This window comes from Rhincodon typus, chromosome 16 (assembly GCF_021869965.1).
Source record: "Rhincodon typus isolate 14 chromosome 16, sRhiTyp1.1, whole genome shotgun sequence".
In the NCBI taxonomy this organism is placed as follows: Eukaryota; Metazoa; Chordata; class Chondrichthyes; order Orectolobiformes; family Rhincodontidae; genus Rhincodon; species Rhincodon typus.
Window position 1 is genome coordinate 3,272,374 of NC_063347.1, and position 21,070 is coordinate 3,293,443.

Genomic DNA, 21,070 nt, shown 5'->3' on the forward strand with positions numbered 1-21,070 from the left:
ACACGACTCCAGGTCGTGGTCCAACAGGTTTATTTGAAAACACAACCTTGCGGAGTCTTGCTCCTTTTTTTCAGTGACATCTCAAATAAACCTGTTGGACTGTAACCCAGTGTCGTGTGATTCCACCTCGCCGCCCCACCAACTTTTTACCAGGCCACTAATTGTCAGATACACACATTGCAACAAAAACAGAAATTGCTGGCGAAACTCAGCAGGTCTGTTAGCATCAGTGGGAAGAAAGCAGAATTAACGTTTCGGGTCCAAAGACCCTTCATCAGAACATTGCAATGTCTTCATGCATTTATCTTAGAGATCACCTCCTGTTTGTGTGACTTCCAACCCCCTCCCGCTTCCATTATCAAGTAAATTTTGCCTGGATTTAAGCCAGAACCCGCCAACTTGTTCTGAGGAAGGGCCACCGGACCCCAAACGTTAACTCTGTTTTTGCCTTCACAGGTGCTGCCAGACCTTCTGAGCTTTTCCAGCAACTTCTGTTTTTGTTCCCGCCAACTTGTTGCTGGAGTTGCATCCTCCTGCCTGTAGCGCCTTCGGTGACCAGAGGGTGTATGACAGCGTGACATGTTTACATGTGAATGTCGACCGTTCATAAAAGATCATTAAACGACCAGAAACAGTCTCACCTTTCAGGCCACCACATGTACGCCCACAGTCCATGTACAAGGCGGGGCTGGGGTTGATGTGGAGGTGAGGATGGGAAATGGGCCTACAATTTTTTTTGAAGTTTGACAGGATAAGGAGCAAAGCCTCTATCACATTGGATAGAAACAGAGTGCGTGATCTTCCTTGATCATGAGACATGATACTGATCTTTAAAACGAGCCGTATGAATTGTCCCGGATAATGGACTTTAACATGGTTTTGGGGGTGGGGGTGGGTATAGGCAATTGCATGTTTCCTTACTGTCTCGGTTACCAACGCTACAATCTGAATTACAAGCCTGAGCTTATTTAAATGTGTGTTTGTGTGTGTGTGTGTGTTGCTGAGGGAGTGGAGGGAACCTTTATTTGTGTGTGTGTGTGTGTGTGTGAGATCACGCTTTTGGGTTTTAATCACCTAAACATTTTCCTTTTTGAAAAGAATCTCCTCCAAACACCAAGCGCAAGGTGTAAAGTCTCTGTGCGTTTAAGGATTTAACTCCATTGCGCGCCAGGCTTCAAACACACAGCAACAAAGAGCTGTCTTGTGTCCAATATCCTTCTTTCTTCCGAGTTCGTTAAGAGCGGGTGAAACTCGTGATAATTTTGGAGCATATATGTCTGTGTGGAATCCGTCTTTCCCTGCCTTGGGCGCCGGGTGAGGCGGCCTCGAATATTCCTGGGAATGAATGGACAATGTAAATGTAATTCGCGTTAAATCTCCCTCCGAGTGTCAAAACTTGGTCCCACAGGTATCTGAAGGCTCCGTAAAGGTCCTTGTCCTGCACTTGTACCTTACCTGGGCTCGCTCTAAGTCATTAACCAGGCAGGCTGGTCCCTGTGCGCTTGTGATGGTGAGTAGCTCTACCTTTCCACCTCGCCAGTGAAATCAATAAAACTACTTCTATTATCGCTGATCTCACAGCCCGTTACAGCGAGTCGTGGAGAGCGAAGGATGGGGAGAACGGGACTTGAAAGAATTGTGTGTGTGTGTGTGTGTGTGTGTGGGTGGGGAGGAGGTGATAGGGAGAGATTGGGAAGAGTCAAATTGAATTAACAAACTTTATTTGTGAAAAGCTCCGCTCTGGTTAAGGAAGGTCGGGCCAGTTGCAAAAACACAACATGGAAAATCTAATGAAATGTTAAATATTTGTCGAGAAAGATTGTTAAGATGGAACAAAACCCCGGGAATATGTGGACATCTCCTGTTTCTTTACTCGTTCAGTTCAGAGTCACCACTTTAAACGTTCCTTCCGACAAAGAACCGAAACCAGCTGCAAGCATTGGTTGTTGTGGGGGTGGGGGAGTGGTGGTGGTGGATGTGTGGCATGAGCATCGTTTAGCCCTCGGGAGCTTCACTCAATTTCACATCTTGATGCCTCGCTGGAGACAAAAAAAAACACACGTGAATCAATTCACTCGCTTATTGAAAATCACCTTGGAATGTCAGATACATATTGGCCATTGTAATGTGTGCGGCTGGGTTTTAATGAGAAGTTCAGTACCGGGTCCCGGTTTATTTTCTACCAGGGTTTAATATCAAGACCTCCGGGGGAACAATTGTTAGATTTACCTGTCCGCAATTGAACTGTGCATACTGCCCCCGTTTAGTTGGTGACTGAGATAATGAGATAATAGGGGGGAGAGAAGGAAAAGCGCAGCAGGCAAATTGAAAGGTTGATAATCTGTGAGAGGGAGATAAGGGCACATTTATCTCGCATAAGATTGGAGGCAATCTAACTCTGTCTTCCCCGAATGATCAGCGTTGGCAGACCAACGCTGTGAGCCTCCGAGATAAGGGTTTGCCTGTTTATTATGGTCTGTCCCCTTTTATTGGGGTGGGGAAGATAATAAAAGATTAGTTTTCTAGGAATAAAAAATTACTTTGCATTAATGATAGCGGATCTCACGTGGAAATGTATTAAATATATATCTCTGTCTTGATAACGTGTGGACTTGAGTGTTTTATTAAAGTGAGTACCCTCTGGATGCAAGCATTGCAATTAGCAATGTGAATTTGTATGTTGTTCTGATTTGTTTTTTTAGAAACCACCTAATTTATTTTCCCCCGTCTCCCGCCCTGTGACTACCCCGGGCAGAGGGATATAGAGATGTAACAGGAATTATATTGTCTTGTGTCACTCCATGGAATCAAACTGGAGACAGGCTGCAGTTGGGGGAAGGGAATTTTGCTACTTTCTGTTTCGATCAAAATCCGGTCGATTAGAACAAAAAAAAGACTGAGATCTGGCTTTTTAGTAATCTATTCGATCAGATTAAATCACTGGCACGGGACAATATTTCGTTCAAAGATGCTTGTGATATTTGCCACATTTGTTTATTTTTGATGTATTTATTGTTTGTGATGTTTGCTGCAATATTTTTGTTTGTAATATTTGGTGTGCTTTTTGTGTTTGCAACGTTTGGAGGAAAAGAAAAGATTTTAATTGAGAATCTTTCAACATTAAATATCTGCAATAATTTGAACTGCTTCCTTCCTTTCACTGAAACCAGAAAGAAACGACTATCAAAGTAAATTCTCCTTTAAAGTACGCAGCGAAAAATTAGATCATAAACAGCAAAATATTAATTTATTCAAAATAGTACATTTTCAAATATATTCATTTGATTCCGCCCTGAATGAGTATTAATATCACCGCTTTCATATAAAGATATCACTTGACAATCCGATATCAGGTCTGTGATGTGAGGCTTAAAACATTTAATTCAGTTAAACTGTTACCCATCAAGTTTGTAAATTATAACCATGTGAGATTTAAACTCTAGAATTACTGGAATCGCAATCCATGATGGTTCATTTCATTTCTTGTGAAAATTGCTACCGTCCTATATTAATCATGTGGAATTATCTGATGTTACTTTCGCCTCAGATTTGAGATTAATTAAAGTCCTGATGTACGGACTGTGGGGATGTGACTGCAAATTACTGATAACACCTTATCGTTCCAACATCAAGGAGCCTTCTCCAGAGCCGTGATCTAAAGACAGGCAGGAATTATAGCATTACAAAGATGAGTTTTATTGGCAATTTCGCTCCCTGATCTGTGATTAATACTTATTTTCTGATTCTGGCTCATTCAGATGTTAATGCCGTTAATATTTTTTTAAATCGCATTTTGCACCGTAGCTTCCTTTTACCCCCACCCCCCACCCACACACACATACACACACCTCCCTGCAGTTTGGGGCCCGCCCCTCCCATCTGAAATGTTTAATTTCGATTTATTTGAGCGAAATTCTGAAGGAGATCTATTTAAACTTAACTTCGATATCGGTAGATTAATGATATGTGCAGGGCGGGCGGTGTGGTTCATCCAGGTCTACTGTCAGTATTACCTCGCTTCATTTTGTCAGCTGTAAATACGACTCTCGGAGCCGATTGCGTCCTTACAACATGTGGGTTCTTATTTTAATATTTATTTAAACTGAGCCACATCTTGGCCGCATGAGCTTCAGTTAACACAGCATAATGTATAGGATATGATTTACAAAGAAGGTGAGTATATGTTTAATATACGGTATATTTATGCATTTCACTTGTTACCTTCCGTGCTCTGTAGAGACTGTGTCGCAAGTCCAGCACGTGGAATTGTGTTTGATGGCGATGTTTACAAAGCTTTTCATTATTCCGTACGTATTGTACAGATTTATATACCGAGCAATCGGTATATGATTTGGAATAATGTATAAATATTGAAAACTTGTACCAGTCTGTGTGTAGAGAACTCTGTGGGTTAATATACAGCGCTGTGTACCAAACCAACGATATAATCGGAGCTATATCCTGCTATTGTGTGTTTATGTATCTCTAACATATAGTTCCGATTATTTTGATTTGATTTATTGGGGGAGGCAATGACCTAGTGGTGTTATCACTGGACAGTTAATTCAGAGACCCAGATAATGTTCTGGGAACGTGAGTTCGAATCCCGCCACGACAGATGGTGGATTTTGAATTCAATAAAAAAAAATTGGAATTAAGTCTAATGGTGACCATGAGTCGATTGTCAGGAAAAACCCAACAGTCCTTTAGGGAAGGAAACTGCCATCCTTACCTGGTCTGGCCTACATGTGACTCCAGACCACATGCGATGTGGTTGACTTTTAACTGCCCACTGGCCAATTAGGGATGGACAATAAATGCTGCCTAGCCAGCGACACCCTCATCCCGTCAATGATATCTTTAAAAAAGCATCAATAAAGAAATGGTTTTTTACACGGTTTTGTGTCCATGCTGTATATATTAAATTGTGTATACCAGCAGGTTAGAAGTCACACGACACCAGGTTACAGTCCAACAGGTTTATTTGAAATCACAAGCTTTCGCAGCGCTGCTCCTTCGTCAGGTGAAGTCTCTTCTGTCTTTGTCCATCCCAGTCCAACACCGGCATCGCCACATCATGGCTCCCAGAACGCTTGAAGGTGAGTGTATGTTTAATATACGGTGTATTTATACATTTCTGATTCACTTGTTACCTGACGAAGGGTTTACGCTCCGAAAGCTTGAGATTTCAAGTAAACCCGTTGGACTATAACCTGGTGTCGTGTGACTTCTGACTTTTGCCGGCAGGTTGATTGCTATGTGCATGTTTGTACAGGGCTTGTTTGTACAGAACTGTGTCCGGGGCTATATACCAGGCTGTGTGCATTAGGCTGTGTGTACCAGGCTGCATACTGGACCGTGCACCAGGCTGTGTAATGGACTGTGTCCCTTACCCTGTGTATCTGACCCTGTGTACCTGACCCTGTGTGTACCTGGTTTTGTACAAAGTTGTACAATGCCCTGGCTGCGTACAGTTTCTGTTCATTCGCTGTTTAGTTTACAATACAACTGAACCGAAAGCTTTCCTGGGTGAGTCGGCGGATGGTTCGGCCGCTACTTTTTCTGTTTCCCGTCGCGTTTAAGTTCACCCGAAATTTGAAAAAAAAAGTCAAATGACTCAGAGAGTGGCAAGGGACGAACAAAAGCTGCAAGCGGAGAGAGAGGATGAGCAGGGGGGCTTGTCCCCATTGTCATGGTGCAGTGTCAATGACAGTAGGTTCAAACTCGCTCGGTTTCTGTGTCTGTCTGCCTTTGAAAACAAAATCAGATCTTTGCATTAGGAGCTGAGAGACGAGGGGAGGTGGATGGGGGCGGGGTGGAGGGGTGGTGGTGGGGGGACGCACGAATCTGGAATTGTTGCCAGGTTTTTCCCCTGACGCCTTGGCAACTCCCCGAGTCTGTGTGTGTTCAGGCGGCCCGTCCTTTCAATGCTAACACTTCCTTCGTGGCCGGAGTTAATGGTGAAGGTTCGCTTTGGACAGGACAGCTGCAAATGGACTGGCCAAAGAACAAGGCCAGAGCTCTGCAATAGAAGGAGGAGGCAGGAGGGGACAGGGTTCTCAGAAACCATCCGGGGATGATAATTACTGGCAATAAGTGGGTGGGATTGCAAAACGAACGCCAGTTGCCGAACCCCGCGGAGGGCGATTAAATTGATATTAAACAGAATGAACATTACACTGTTGTATAGAACGACTAGCATCTCCAGAAAACAAATACAACATAATCAGACGCACTGCAATGAAGCTGGACAATAATCCTATACTTATTTACATTTTGACATAACTGTAACAAAACTCAGATTGGGAGTAATAAATTAGCGATAAACACAGCCAATTAGAGGCCAGAAACGGAAAGTACATAAATGGTGACACATTACCTTAGAGAGACAGACCCAACCCCAATTCAAGCGAGTTCATTTATACAGTTGTAGTTTAAAAGGGGGAAATTAAGCTGAATACGTGTTTTTGTATGTTGGTGAATATTCAGTTTCTACCACTTTGGCTATAATTAAGAGGAAAGAATGCTGATTATTTGGAGAGATAGAACGATCGATAAATAGGGAAATGGGCAGATACTCGTTTGACATCAGCAGTGTTCAATAATTTTATATCCACTTTGTGTAGGGTCTTACGTTATTTTAATCGACCAGAGTTGAAGAACTTTCAAACAAACACATAAATTGCTGAAGAAACTCAGCAGGTCTGGCAGCATTTGCGGAGATAGAAACAGAGTTAACGCTTGTAGTGCAGTGACTCTTCAGAATTATCAGCACTGTCCATTAACTGTCCCTCATTTTATGGTTAAATGAGGCGGCGATATGCGAAGTTGTTTGGTCTGTCATAATTCCTAATGCGTTGGTATCTGGACGCGTTACTACAACTGTTATATGTGTTTTTTTTGAAAAAAAAAACCAAATCTCAAGATCTGACCTACGGAGAGAATTGAGAGTTCAACCTAAAATCGTCCCATTGAATGATAAATTAAAATGTAAATTCACAACAGCAAAATGCTTGACCGAAATGGTATATTTTTTAAAAGGGCCAAAAAAAGAGACTCTATCCGTATCAACCACTTCCTCTGGTGCAACGAGTAAAGAATAAATTTCTGTATTTATATCTAAAAACGGCAATAGGGAACTACATGAAAATGCATTTTCTTCTCTTCCTGGCTCTGGGATTGTAGCGTTCTGCACCTGCTCTGTAGCTGCATCCCGCCGCCCAGTCCCGTGCCTCAGCTTTACACAGCTTTGCATTTTCAATAAACATTTTTTTTTTTTTCTTTCAAGCGGCTGAAAATGAGGAATCTTTTGTTGCAATCTGACTCCGGGTTTTTTTTTTAAACAATTGTAGTAGAATGTCAGCTCACTGGCGACTGGCAAACCCTAAAACAAAAGGGACACACAGGCAAGAATAGAAAAAAGCAGGTTCCGTTTATTTTAAGTAATGAGATGTCGCTTGCTGCCCGGTGTCAGAATATGGATATCTTTGTAATAGCAACCAGTCCCTGATCCTTTTTATTCAAGCGAAGGCGAGAGATTTAAACAGCTTAAAGGGACAGGGGGGAGAGAGCGACCCGGGGTCTGAACCACCCCGCAGCCAAAATAATCGCTTCAACCGCCAATGCATCTCAAACTACAAACCTAACTCTAATTCCGGGCTTTGTAATATTTAATGTCGCTCTCAAACCATAAATGTAACATTTAACCGGAGCGCTGTGTGACTGGGAAGCGTCTGGATGGGGAGAGAGACGGAACAATATTCATTCACCTCCCTCTCCCTCCTCTGTTAGCATCTCCAGACCCCACACTCCCCAAATGCACCCACCTCCCCATCCAACATACACACAGAGGTAAATTTAAGGAAATATATCAGAGCCGTCTTTAGAAAAAAAGCAGGTTAGATTTGGGTGAATTATTTAGGAGCTAGAGCGGCGGGAAATGAGATAACTCCATTCTGGATGATTTGGAAGAATTTCTATTGAATTCATCGAGATGAGGTTACTTTTCATCAAAACAAGGATCGAATCATCCTCAGAGGGAAAATCCCTTCCTCCATCACACTACCACCTCCCTCAGCCATCTCACCGCCACCCCCACCTGCCGTCCTTTCTAACTCTCCTGTGTTATTTCAACGAGGAAGTGAAATCTAACCTTGCCGTTATAAAATTACAAATTCTCCTTAGTCCCGTGGGGGTGGGTTTCACTGTAAAACGGGTGTAAAGTCGACATTAGTGATACGTCGAGGGGACAGAATACGAGAAAGAACGTTGAGAAAACGGTTTAAAATTGCAGCTAATAAATTGCAGTGTGGCATCAATTAAAAGGTGTTTATAATCCAGTGAATACATTGCACTTCAGTCCGAGTCGAGGGGGAGAGAGAGACAGGTGTAGTATAAACATTCACAAGGACTGCAGTTTGTTTTAAAATGTGTAGTTATTTCATACACCACAAAACGTCACTGGAAACAATAGTTTTTGAGGGTTTTTTTGTTGAAATATTCGATTGGGAGAGCTTCTCTCTAACTCTCTCTCTCTCTCTGCCTGAGTTTTCATCGGCCAGCGGTAAAGCCTTGATCCCATCTCCTCCCCTCCGCCCAAATTAGACGGTATTGTGGTTTGTTTTTACCTAATTAATGGTAGGTCCATGGGGTGATAAAGGAATCATCAATCGGCTCATATTCGAAACTAGTTAGAGCCGACAGTATGACCTGCAATGTACCTTTGTGTGAGAGATTTACAAATTCACTGAAGGAAGCGGGGAGTGAGCGCGGTGTGTGTGTGTGTGTGGGGAGGGGAGAGGGGAAGTGTAGGTGGGAGAATTGTTAAGTTGTGAGATTCACTTATCCCGGGCCTTACAAAAACATGCTATTATAATAACCACAATTAGTATTTTTTCATACAAATAGCTAATCTATCTCTGCCTATCTGCGTCTTTTCATACCTATGAGATTTGTATTGCCCCAAAGTGTTACAATAATGTAGATGTGTTTGATGGTATACATGTGTGACTAGGTGTGAATTCATGTGCATATGTGATTGTATGGGGCCATGTGTAACTGTCTCATCTTGTGAGTGTGTGGGATTGTGTACAGCTGCCTGCTTGGTTGTGTATGACTCTATAACTGTGTTATTCTGTCTGTGACTGTGTGAAATTACTTCCGTGTAACCCTGTAAATAAAGCTTAGCTTTACAGTTTGTTGAAAAGGAGACGAAAGTTAATTTGTTGTCTCCCATCAGCAATATACATTCGGTGTGTGATGTACCACTGGATGTACACATCTGTGTATCTCTGTGACTGCGTGTCATTGTGTGTAACTGCGTATTTGTGTAACTGTGTTTAACTCTATAACAGGGTTAATATGGGCGCCACTGTGTGTTCGTTTGTGTGAGATTGTGTTAGGTTATAGCTGTATGTGTGACTCTATGACTGTGTGTCTGTATGATTGTGGCTGTGTAGATACTAGAAACATGAAGACTGAAAGTTTCCAGGGACATTAAAATAACTTACTCGACAAAAGTATTTTGTATGGGAGATAGTAGGAACTGCAGATGCTGGAGAATCCGAGACAACAAGGTGCAAGGCTGGATGAACACAGCAGGCCAAGCAGCATCATAGGAGCAGAGAGGCTGACGTTTCGGGCCTAGACCCTTCATCAGAAAAGTATTTTGTATGGACCTGATATTCGAGCTTTCTTGTAGAATCGCGTCTGGGATACCCACTGCGTGTATGTCAGGCATCCCACACTGTATTGCATGTACTGTGTGTGCTGAAAGCTTTGTACTGTAAACACACCGTGTGTGTGTCTGTGTGCGTGTGTGTGTCTGTGAGGAGGTGTCTGTGTGTGTATGAGTGTGTGTCTGTGTGAAAGTGTGTGTGACAGAGAGGCTGAGTCTGTATGTATGTGAATGTGTGTGTGTTTGTGTGTGTCTGTGTGTGTGAATGTGTGTGTCTGTGAGTGTTTGTAACTGAGTGTGTATGTCTATCTGTGTAAGTGAGTGTGTGCGTGTCTCTTTGTGTGTGTGTCTGTGTGTGTAAGTGAATGTGTGTATATGTGTGAATGTGTGTATATCTGTGTGTGTGTGTAAGTGAATGTGTGTGCAAGTGAGTGTGTGTAAGTGAGTGTGTGTGAGTATGTGTGTGACTGTGTGTGTAAGTGAGTGTGTGTCTGAGTGTGCGTGACTGTGTGTAAGTGAATGTGTGTCTATGTGAGTGTGTGTCTGAGTGTAAGTGAGTATGTGTGTGTGTAAGTGAATGTGTGTGTGTCTGTGTGTAAGTGAGTGTGTGTGTGAATGTATGAGTGTGTGTGTGAGTGTAAGTGAGTGAGTGTGTGTATGTGCAGTAAGTTTGTTGCTGAGCATGAAGCCTTCACACAGCAGGGGCAGCCTGCGTCATATTAAGGAACTGGGACACTGTGTAAATACTGAGCCTGTTAGACTCTGTTACAGGAGCTGCATGCGGGCTTCACCTGAATGTTTGTGTTCCAGTGTAACCCGGAAGAGCTGGTGCTGAGCAGAGCGGTACGTGTCTGAATTTTTGGTTCACCTGAATCCTCCGCTCATTGGCCAGCGCTGGGGCCGGGATCATTAAACCCTCAAAGACCAACAGCCAGCGCCCGGGAGGAGCGCTGCATTCAGTGCAGTTCGCCTGGGAGAGAGAGTGAGAGCGAGGCATCGCCTGTATCAGTCCCCGCGCCTCACCGCCTCCAACAAGAAAGGTCAGTCACTCATTTTATCTCTCACGCTCGAGAAGGCTCACAAGTTAAAATGCTGCTGCTCCGGCGGGGAGACTGGCGAGATTTAAATTCACCTTTGCAGCTATCACCCAGGTTCCGGCTCGATGTTGCACCGAAGGTTAACATTTTACGGCGATAATAACGCTCGGGGTTAACTATCGCACGATTTACACCTTCGCTCGGAACCTGACTGACCAGAGAACATTGTAGGGGTTCCAGATTTTCCCAATTAAATAGGCTTTAGTTTCTTAAGTACCCCCCGGCCAGTAACAGAACCAATCCAGCTGTTCTGAGGCTTTTAGAATCAAAATCTGGACGCACTGTGCATAAAACATCGATTTAAAACAACATAAATTGCACCAAACAAGTGCTAACCTTTTCTGTTTTCAAAGACAGGGAAGTAATATGGTCCAGATTGATAATGTCTTCAACAATTTAAATCACCGCCTTCGGTATTAATACAAACCGCCATTATTAATAAAATATATGGAAATTATTAATTAGGATGGTGTGAGTGTTTATGGACGAGTGTGGAGTTTGGAATATCAGGCTGAAATCTATTTCGAGTTTTTTTAAGAAAAGTTATTACAAATATTGTTTCAAAGTATCGTACAGACTGGACCCTTGCCTGTTATTCAGGCGATTTTTGTTTTCTGTGTCTCTCTCTCCCTTTGCGAAAGAATTCCGTCGATTTTCCGCATTCTTTAAAGCGGTGGACAACCGAAAAAGTAACAGCGATATTAATCCGAGTTGATTTGTTCAATATTCCCTGTTACCCGCCAGATTAAAGTTGCGCGGCAAATTACCTGCAGCATGTTTTTTTCCTGCAAATGTTTGCAGCGTGAAATCGCAATTGCCATGAATTTTGCGAGCGGCGAAGGGAAAGCTGGACCGTGTAAAAGGATGGAACCTGGCTAATCCGGTTTAACGGTCCGTTCACACCCGGGATGAGGGGACTGAAACATTCCGGTTACGGGTTAACCCGGGCGGGAGATCGGCGCTAAGGAATAGTTAGACAGATGTCCGAGTGGGTTAACTGGAGCACCGTTCTGGGAGAGAAATGTGTGTGTGTCTATCTGGAGAGGGTTGTGAACAGAGGACAAAAGAGACCCTCTCTCTCTCTCTCTCTCACACACACACACAGACAAATCCTGAAGGTGAGAGCGGGGTCATTAAGTATCACTCAATCCATCGTTGACCCACTTTTCTAACCCATTTCCAATTTATCCCAGTCCCTTCTCAAACAGCATCTTCAATTCTGTTCTCTCATTTCTTTAAAAAAAATTACATTCAGTCTGTACACAATCGTCTTTGTGAACAGATTCTGAGCAATTCTAGCATTTTTTTAAATTTAATTTTGGGTAAATTGAAATAGTTTGTTTTAGTAAAACGGTATAAATTCACTTCGGGACAATTGACAGGCTTTAGGTTGGGAATGTAGGGTTGTAGGACCAGGGAAGGTAACACGGTTACAAAAGCCGAGATTTAAATGAATTTGTCACAGTCTTGCTGCTATGTTAGCGGTGAGTGTATTTTGTCTTCCGTCTTTAGTTGTATTTTAATTTTTTAAGAAGAGACAGCGGGTTCCTTTAGACTTCAATGATCAGGATGCGCGGAATTCCCGTTCAGTGAGACTCTCAGCTATTCCGAAATGATCGATGCTCTCTCTTCAGCATCTCACTGCACCCAGGGGCGTTCTCAGAAATCTCTCAAAATTCACACCAAACATAAGCAAATAAACACTGTATTTGTCTTTAGTCAGATCAATGTAGATATAGGGAATAACAACGCACAGAGGGAGCCGGGAGAGTTGGTTGAATTGTTAGTTTAATTTAAATGTTTTACGGCACTGTCTGATACCCCAATTCACCCTGTTTCCCCTCCACGCGGAGATCCAGAATTTGCCTCCTGGATGGAGAGCGCTCGGGGACACTTGCAAAAGATTCCGTCTCTTGTCAGCTCTTAAGTTTGGATTGTATCAGCCTTTCGGTTTTTGCTTCTAGTCTTGTTTTTAGTATTGAGTGAAAAAGAGCGGACCGGGAGGTGCTGATGGAATGAAATATGGTAGAGCAGAGCAAAAGGCCAGCTGGCCCATCGAATCAGTGCTGGCCCTTTGACAGTTCAATCCTAGTCTTTGCTTGTCACTGCGCAGCCTTCTTCCCTGTCAATAATGGATCAAATTGTTTAATATTATTTTGGACATTCTTGTTCAGAGTGCCCTGGATCCCTGCAGGTCACTGCTGTAGTTGTTTTAGTTTTAATCAATCTTCATGTTCCATCTGTTTCTTTTGCCGATCACCTTAAACCAGCCTCTCTTCCCGGACACTGTCCCTCCGTTCTATGGGAACATTTCCTCTTTCATCTTCCCTTCCTCCTACCTTCAAACACTCATCTGGGCCCACTGAGGTTTAGAGAAGGGGTTGGGGATGAAATCAGTTACCTCGTTGATAAGCTGACTCCTTCCTACAGGATCCCATGGTCAGTTGAACCGAAAAGGCCAGAGCATGATTTTACACATATTTTACTGGAGTCCCTCGTTTAGCGGATGGACGGGGCACTACATTACTAATTACAGATAGATATAAAATGCCTATCTCTCCCCCAAATAAACACGAAATGATTACGCATCTGATCAGGGTTCCAGCTAGTTTAGTGTTGGCGAAGGGAATTTCTGCATCAGAGAGAAATCGTTGATGTTTCACACAGTCCAGCAGACAGCAAACTGTCCGGATTTGGGCTAAACAAGGCTGGAACCCTGTTGAACATGATACTCGGCTCACATCAGGGAATAAGATGCAACTAGATGTGGGGGAACTAAAGAACAAAAACAGAAATTGTTGAAAGAAACTTAGCATCCGCGGAGAGGGAGAAACAGAAAGTTTCGCGTCCTGTGACCCTTCCCCAGAAATTTCTGTTTATGTTTCAGATTTCCAGCATCCGCGGTTCTTTAGATATTTTTTTCCGGGGGTGGGAAATTAATTTGCCATTTGAAAAGGATAGCGGGTTTCTCACTCTCACCCCACCCCTCGCTCCGATGGCTATCATCCTCCTCTCCGTTTCCCCACTTTCAAACCCTTCAGAAACCAAGTTGTGACCCTGATGTTCAGATTCGATAGACAGCGCAACGGTTACAATCGACTTGAACGGTTGGCTTTTCGTGACTAAAGTCCGCAAAACTGGGTGTTGGAAACATCAGCTCGCTACCTCCAGAATTCCAATTCTGCCCCACAATTGTATATGTACCGTTTTCAACACGCCAGACGCGTGTGGAAATTATTTAACAATGCAGGAGGGGCAACGTAGCAGGAAAAGGGGTTTTTTTTGAGCAAGGAGAATGAAAGCATGTTCACAAGAAAGCCTTTCTGAAGTCTTTTATGCCACTGGTTATGCAGAACTGTTCTGTCGTTTCAAAAGGAAACTGTGCCCGAAACACAAACATTCACACAAGAATAGGCTGGAGACCCTGTTCCCGGCTCCCTGCACAAACTCCCTCCGTCGCTAAATAAACCCTGACTCCAGGCAGGTTTGGGACGAAAATAAAAGGCGAGATTTAGATGCTGGTCTTTGTAATTCCCGGCTCGTTTTACTCGATCCTATCCCCAGAGACTACCTTCCCAAAAAATGACTTTCTGTTTGAAGGGGAGGGGGAGAGATTGAAGTTGGGGTTGTGTGTGTGGGGGGGGGGGCTAAAGAGAGAAAATTTTCATTTCCTGGTTAAATTTTTGCAAGATAGGTGACGTCAGACCCGCGGCGTCAGAGTGGCGGGGTATGTGATCTGTAGCTTGTATCAAACGGAGTTCCTCCCATTACCCAATTACACACCGCCTTAACCCCCCAACCCCTGGCAAACCTAATGCATAAAGACTAACAGGGCGAGAGAGGGAGACCAAAACCCTGGGGGCACTGGTGTCCCGACTCCGTCTCAAAGTGCGCACTTTATGTGGCTTGTTGACAAAGCTAATTCAATCGAACCTGTTAAAAAGAATTTCAATGACACCCACCCCCTGCCCCCTTCGTGTCTAAATCTGCCAAAGACATATTTACAGTGAAAGGGACCCTGTACTCGAATAAAGTTACAAACAATTGCAGGTTATTGTATTAAACAAAACCCTTTTTAGTTCATTCTTCAAATCCGTCTCTTTTTAAGACGTGGATAAATCGAACGATTCAGTTACCTGGTTTGTCAAAACCATGCGGTTGGGTTTGTAGTTTGATATTTTTTCATGGCAGCGGTAGAAGATTTGTTTAATTTTAAAGTTGTAAACATACAGATTATTTTATATATTTGCGTGTGTGCGTTTGTCCCTCTCTCTCGCTCTTTCTCTCTGCGAGCCAATGAGGTTTTGAGTTAGCGGCCCGTCAGTTCGCCCTCTGTCATTGGCTGCCTGTCGTTATTATTGACGGGTGGTTCACACTATGTTTACGGACCAGACTGGGCTGCTTGGCGCCAGTGTGAGGAGTGGAATGGTTTCAGGAACACAAAAACCACTGATGCTTTGCATTTTACCAGCCTTTCGTCCAGTGCCCCTTAATACATTCTGTCTCTCTCTGTCTCCCTCCCTCTCTCTCTCCCCACACCGACTGCAGCAACACAAGAATATACAGCGGGTTTGCTGTTTCGTTAGCATTCCGGACTTGTTAAACTTTCCAAAACTTGTGTGAGTATTTATCAATGCATTTTGTTCAAATTATGCAATAGTGCATTTGTTTATCCGCCTGGCTCTCTGTCTCTCTCTCTCTGTTATAGTTTAGCTGTTTTTGAACTAACCGATCTCTCTCTGTCTCTCTCTCGGTTTTGTTTTGCAGGTGTGAGCTGTTCCGTGTTCATTCGTGAGGCACCGAATCCACTCGGCCTGGCCAAGGCGAGACTTTCAGTTTTGCTTTAACTCTTTTTTTAAAAAAAAGTCCCCTCCCCTCCTCTCTCCCTCCTCCCCCCGCTTCAAAAAAGGAATAAGGACAAACAGAGAGAGAGAGAGTGACCCAGTTTGGAAAAGGCTATGGAAGTGACTGCGGAACAGCCTCGCTGGATGAGCCATCACGCCGTCCTCAACACTCAGCACCCGGAAACTCACCCGAACATTTCTCACAATTACATGGAGCCCAGTCAACTGCTGCCCCCGGATGAGGTCGATGTGTTTTTTAACCATCTCGATGGTCAGGGCAGCCCGGTCTCTCCTTATTACAGCAACTCTCCGCACGCTCGTGCCACCGTCTCCTACCGACAGGCCCACGGTGAGGGACATTATATTCAACAGCTCCCTAACTAACAGTCCCCTTTTACACACACACACACAAAAATGCAACACTCTAACACCCCCCCTCCCAAAAAAACCCGGGATTTCTGCCTTTGATTTCGATTCGAGGGGACTTAATTCCTTGTTAAGTTTCACTGTTCTGAACTGGTCATTGATAAAAGCAGAAGGAGGGGACGAGTTTCTGGGGGTTTTTTTGTTGTAAATCCTCCCCGGGTTTCGCAAAATTGTTAAAAAGGTGGGCGGGGGGGGGGGGGCGGGGGAGGTAGGAGAGAGAGAGAGAGAGAGCGGGCGAACAAAACCGTCTACTTCCCGGATATGAAATCAAAAAAAAAGAGATATCATTAGATTTTCTCAGGTTGTGAAAAATAATCTTTCGGTTTGAAGGTGAGAGAGGAGTGTGGGGGGTGGCTCTAGATTAGCTCCTGCCCCCTCTCTCTTTCTCTGCGGAGTTTAGGAGGTTGTTTAGAAGTTTTTGGGGTCACTTTTTTGACGTGCTTGGAATGTGAGAATGTTGCCTGCGTGAGTTTGCTGAGCAAAAGAAAACAAATTAACGACGGGGAATGTCTCACAAATTGTTTGCAGCTCGCCTGACGGGCGGCCAGGTCTGCCGACCCCACCTCCTGCACAGTCCCGGGTTATCGTGGCTGGACAGCGGTAAAGCGCTGGTGGCGGCTCATCATCATCATCACAACAGCACGGCGTGGACCGTCAGCCCGTTCAGCAAGGGAGCATTGCACCCAGGCGCCCCGAGTAGCATCACCGTGTACCCGGGCAGCGGTTCCGCACCGTCCCTGTCCCAGGCGGCGGCGGCGGCAGCGGCGGCGGCGGCAGCGGCTCACTCCAGCCCCCATCACCTCTTCAGCTTCCCACCCACCCCACCCAAGGACGTGTCCCCGGATCTGGGCGCTCACAGCTCGGTGTCCCCCTCCAGCTCAGCGGCGGCGGCAGCAGGTCGGCAAGATGATAAGGGATCCATTAAGTATCATGTGTCTATGGCTGAGGGTATGAAACTGGAATGTTCTAGAACTTCTATGCCATCGCTTGGAGCGAGTACTGCATCCACTCACCATCCTCTCCCCACCTACCCTGCCTATGTGCACGGTACCCACGATTACAGCAGTAGCCTCTTCCACTCCAGCGGTCTCCTAGCCGGCGCCTCTAATTTCACACCTAAATCCAGGAGCAAAACACGGTTATGTGCCGGTAAGCAAGTACCTTTTTAAAATGGACAGCGAACATTAAAATAATAATAATAATAAAATAAACTTCGTTTAAATATCTTTGACCCACTGTCACGGTTTAATCTTCATGATACATACATATATATTTAAAATAAAACATTTTGAATTTAATAGATAAAATTAGACTATTTCAGCTTAAATTTTCCACTCGATTTGTCTTCCTCGCGGATAGTTTATAATTAACTTACACTATCAGAAAGTTAACACAACTGGAATAGATTTTAAAAAAAAAACAGGTCCGCATTAAATATTATTTTCGCTGTTTTATTTTTAAAAATAATATTAACATACAAACGAATCTTAAAAGAAAACAAAAGTGAATCGGAACATTTTAATTGAAGTTTTACGTCTCGTTTTCAGTGTGAGGGGCTATTCTTTCGATTCCAAAATTAAACCTTTAAAAATTTGCTCAGTGAATATTAATTAAGTCGTTGTTTTTGTCCGAACAAGGACAGGCCTTGATTGTTAAACAAATCGCCGTTTAGCTCGATTAAAAGTTTCACGAGGTGGGGGTGATTATTCAGAGCAGAGTGTTCGGATACGCCACCCCGTCCTTCCACACACCTTCCAGAGCAGCACCCCCCCGCCCCCCCCCCCCCAACCCCACCGCCGCCTCCGTTAAATCAGACTCGGTTTCTGTTCAGTTCGGTGCTTACTGTCTGAGCCACTGACCCGTGTGAGCCCAGATGTGTTTCTTTCTGGCTCACTGTATCCCGGAGAAACCTAAAATATCAGTCACTGCAAGAGAACGATCGGGCCCGATTCCCCCCTGACCCGAACACCCTAAAACAACATCCCCCCCCCACCCCACCTTCTCTCTACAACACAAACTGTCCTGAAACTTAAAAGGCCGCACATCCCTCAGACACAAAATTGTTTCCAGTGTGCACTCTCTGAGCCATCACATTTCCAACTCGTACAATTCTCTTTCAAAATGTGAAACTGCATTTGCTTTTCTGTTGGTGTGAAATTATATTAATTAGATACATTTCTTAACATACAGGAGGGTGATGGGTCAGATGTGGGAGATATATTTTTCTATGCATCGGGCAGGATTGTTAAAGAAAATACAAGTTCAGTAGCAAAGAAAAAGACTCAGTTTACGAAAGGAATAATTTTTCTCCAGCAGATTTTATTTTTAATGGCGGGGTCTCTGAATTCTGGTCTGGGTTTACACTCTGACCTGCCTCAATCACGTCGCTCCGCGCATTTCAATCAGATTTTTAACGAGCCGCTATGTTGATTGGAACTTTTTCTTAGCCTTTCTGAGGTATACAAAGTAAATCGTCCAAAAAACAAACACACTGCTCCGAGCAACATTGCTGATGGAAACAAGATATGAGACAATGGGAGTTCCAGAACTTGAGATTTTTAACGCAAATATAAACCGAAGAACTGCGGCTGTTGACAATCTGAAACAAGGACAGAAATTGCTGGAGAGGTTGAGTAGGTCTGGCAGCGTCTGTGGAGAGAGAGAGAGAGACAGTTTGAGTCCAGTCTTCTTCAAAACTCCGGAGCTTGAGTTTATTTGTGAAATTGTACAGAAAGCATTGGGCCTCAGTAAAAAGAAAAGATGCCCTGTTCCTGGCGAATTGAGCTTAAAAATTGTTTTAAGAAAATAAAACTTTCTTCGATCTGGAAGTCGAGAGTGTGTTTATGCTGCCAATAATTTAAAGTGTGGGGTCGGTGATTTTTGGGAGGGCGATCGAATGCAAGGATCAGCTCAGGCTACAGTTAATCTTTCACAGCAGGGGAGGGGGTGTATTATGGGGGTGGTCCCAGACAATTGGAACCTACTGAAATATTCAGATCTCTGGCAGAGGCTCCATTCTATAGGGCTCGTTCTGGGCCGGTGTGTGTGTCTCTCTCCACTGTCACGTTTACTGTCATCACATCGGCTAAATCTGTTATGTAAATAAAGCGTAATATTTCCAGGATATAACCTGTCCATTAGCGCCTCTCGTTCTCTGCCTTAAATACTGTATCAAATTGCTTTTGCGTAAACACATCTTGCCAATTGTTTGTTTCCCCCTAAAGCGAGGAGGCTACATTGTGTGTTCTTTACAGTTCTGTTTTTGGGGGATATGGAGGGAAATTTTAAAAAACAAGCTAGTCATCCAATGATTGAGTAAACATAAGGATGTAGCTAGGATGACAAATGCGAGCGATAGATATAGCGAATGAACTTTTTTTTGTAAATACTCCAGCCAATCGCCTTGACAAAATCAATGCATCGTTGGCCTGGTTTTATTCTGGCTCTCGGTAACAAATATCGATTTCGCGGTTTAATCAGCCGGGCCCAGAGGCCTGTTGGTGGAAATCGGTTTAATCCCCTTCCCCACTCCTACCTTATCCAACCTGCTCCTGATTGAATCTTCCATAATTAAGATGTTTTCTGAAGTAAAGGTTACAATTTCATTTGGGTGTTTCAGCCAGACCTCCCGCCCCCCCAACCCAAAACAAAAACAAACAGAATCATGACATTTTTGTTTAGAAATCTCAATTGGAAACAAACGAAACAGGAGCGTTCGCAGAAGGATACCTTCTCCAATTTGGAAACAGCTAAAATTGGGACACGAAAGATTTCTACTCTCCAGTTTAATTTGACAGTATCTGCGCCATGTTGCTTTGTTACATAGAAACCCGGGCTTCCTGTCCATTGGTTTGGACAGAAGCAAATTCTGAAATAAATGGGCAAGATGTGATTGGGCGTGAGCTGGCGGGTTTAATTCGACTGGTGTTACACGGGCAGAGACATTGATTCCTGCATTTGATTCCTGGCTGGCCAGTGATGATTATTTTTCCTCCCATTTCTCCCTGATTTCAGAGGGACGAGAGTGTGTAAATTGTGGAGCGACTTCCACGCCGCTGTGGAGGAGAGATGGAACGGGACATTACCTATGCAATGCTTGTGGCCTTTACCATAAGATGAACGGACAGAACAGGCCCCTCATTAAACCGAAAAGGAGATTGGTAGGTTTTGCAAGTGTGTAACGTTGTGATGATAACCTTGACCTTGCTTCTGAATCACTTTCAGCTTGATCCCTGGGCAAGGCGTATGAGAATGGCCACTGGGATTCTTAGGGATAGAGGGACTGTGTGTGTGTGTGTGTGTGTGTGTGTGTGTGTGTAGTGCGTCGGTGTGACGATAATTAAAACAAAACTCTTACCAGCGACGAGGACAATGACCAAAACAGATTGCTAATGATTCTAACACGCAACTGAGCAGGCGCTATTCCCGTACAATACTTCTAACAAGTCCCAAAATCAGACCCGCAAAAACCAGACAGTGTAGTCCAAAATAACATTCATCCTGACGGTTCTAAGACCCTAGGGCAGATTACCTGCCTGCGCTACAATTCTGTAGTGTCACTTTAACCGGTCCAGAAATATTGCAAAATAATTTGCTCTCTGCCCAGCAAATTTATGAAACAGTCGGTACTAATTAATTTTAAAATTGAAAGGAGAGGTGGGGCCTGGGAAGGTGAAGATGGGTAATTGTTGGGTCCCAGAGGAAATAAAACGGACTGGTGCGATCTCTATTTTTCTTTCTGGTTGTCAAACCGGAATAAAACGATGAGATCAAAACCAGGAGATGAAAAATAACAATGACATTAATATTTTTCTGTATTCAATATTTTTCTTTCCAATAGCAGCCCCGTAAATGAGACCGTATCTGTACGTATTCATATTGTTTGTTCCCTGTGCGTGTGTGTGTGTGTTTGAATATATTTATTCTTTTTAAACAACAGTTTTCTTTGTGGTAATGGTCAATAATTTGCACTTTCGTTTGGGTGGTTTTAAATAGCCTTTATAAATACTGACAGCAAGTTCCGAACC

General features: G+C 43.8%; 1 protein-coding gene across 3 annotated transcripts in view; it reads left to right on the top strand.

The window, feature by feature from the left end:
• Positions 1-5,080: 5,080 nt before the first annotated feature.
• The window catches only part of LOC109919083 (GATA-binding factor 2-like), a 30,360-nt gene continuing 14,370 nt past the window's right edge, over positions 5,081-21,070 (top strand). Inside the window, exons 1-6 of one of the 3 annotated variants that reach the window (XM_048606351.1) lie at positions 5,081-5,099; positions 10,487-10,716; positions 15,322-15,392; positions 15,541-15,966; positions 16,572-17,192; positions 20,058-20,203. In XM_048606351.1, the coding sequence (XP_048462308.1) occupies positions 15,732-15,966; positions 16,572-17,192; positions 20,058-20,203 (1,002 nt within the window). In that variant the 5' untranslated portion in view covers positions 5,081-5,099; positions 10,487-10,716; positions 15,322-15,392; positions 15,541-15,731. Of the gene's footprint in view, positions 5,100-10,280; positions 10,717-14,500; positions 15,393-15,540; positions 15,967-16,571; positions 17,193-20,057; positions 20,204-21,070 lie in introns of those variants that run through there. The other 2 variants (XM_020519045.2, XM_048606352.1) reach the window with 2 other exon arrangements.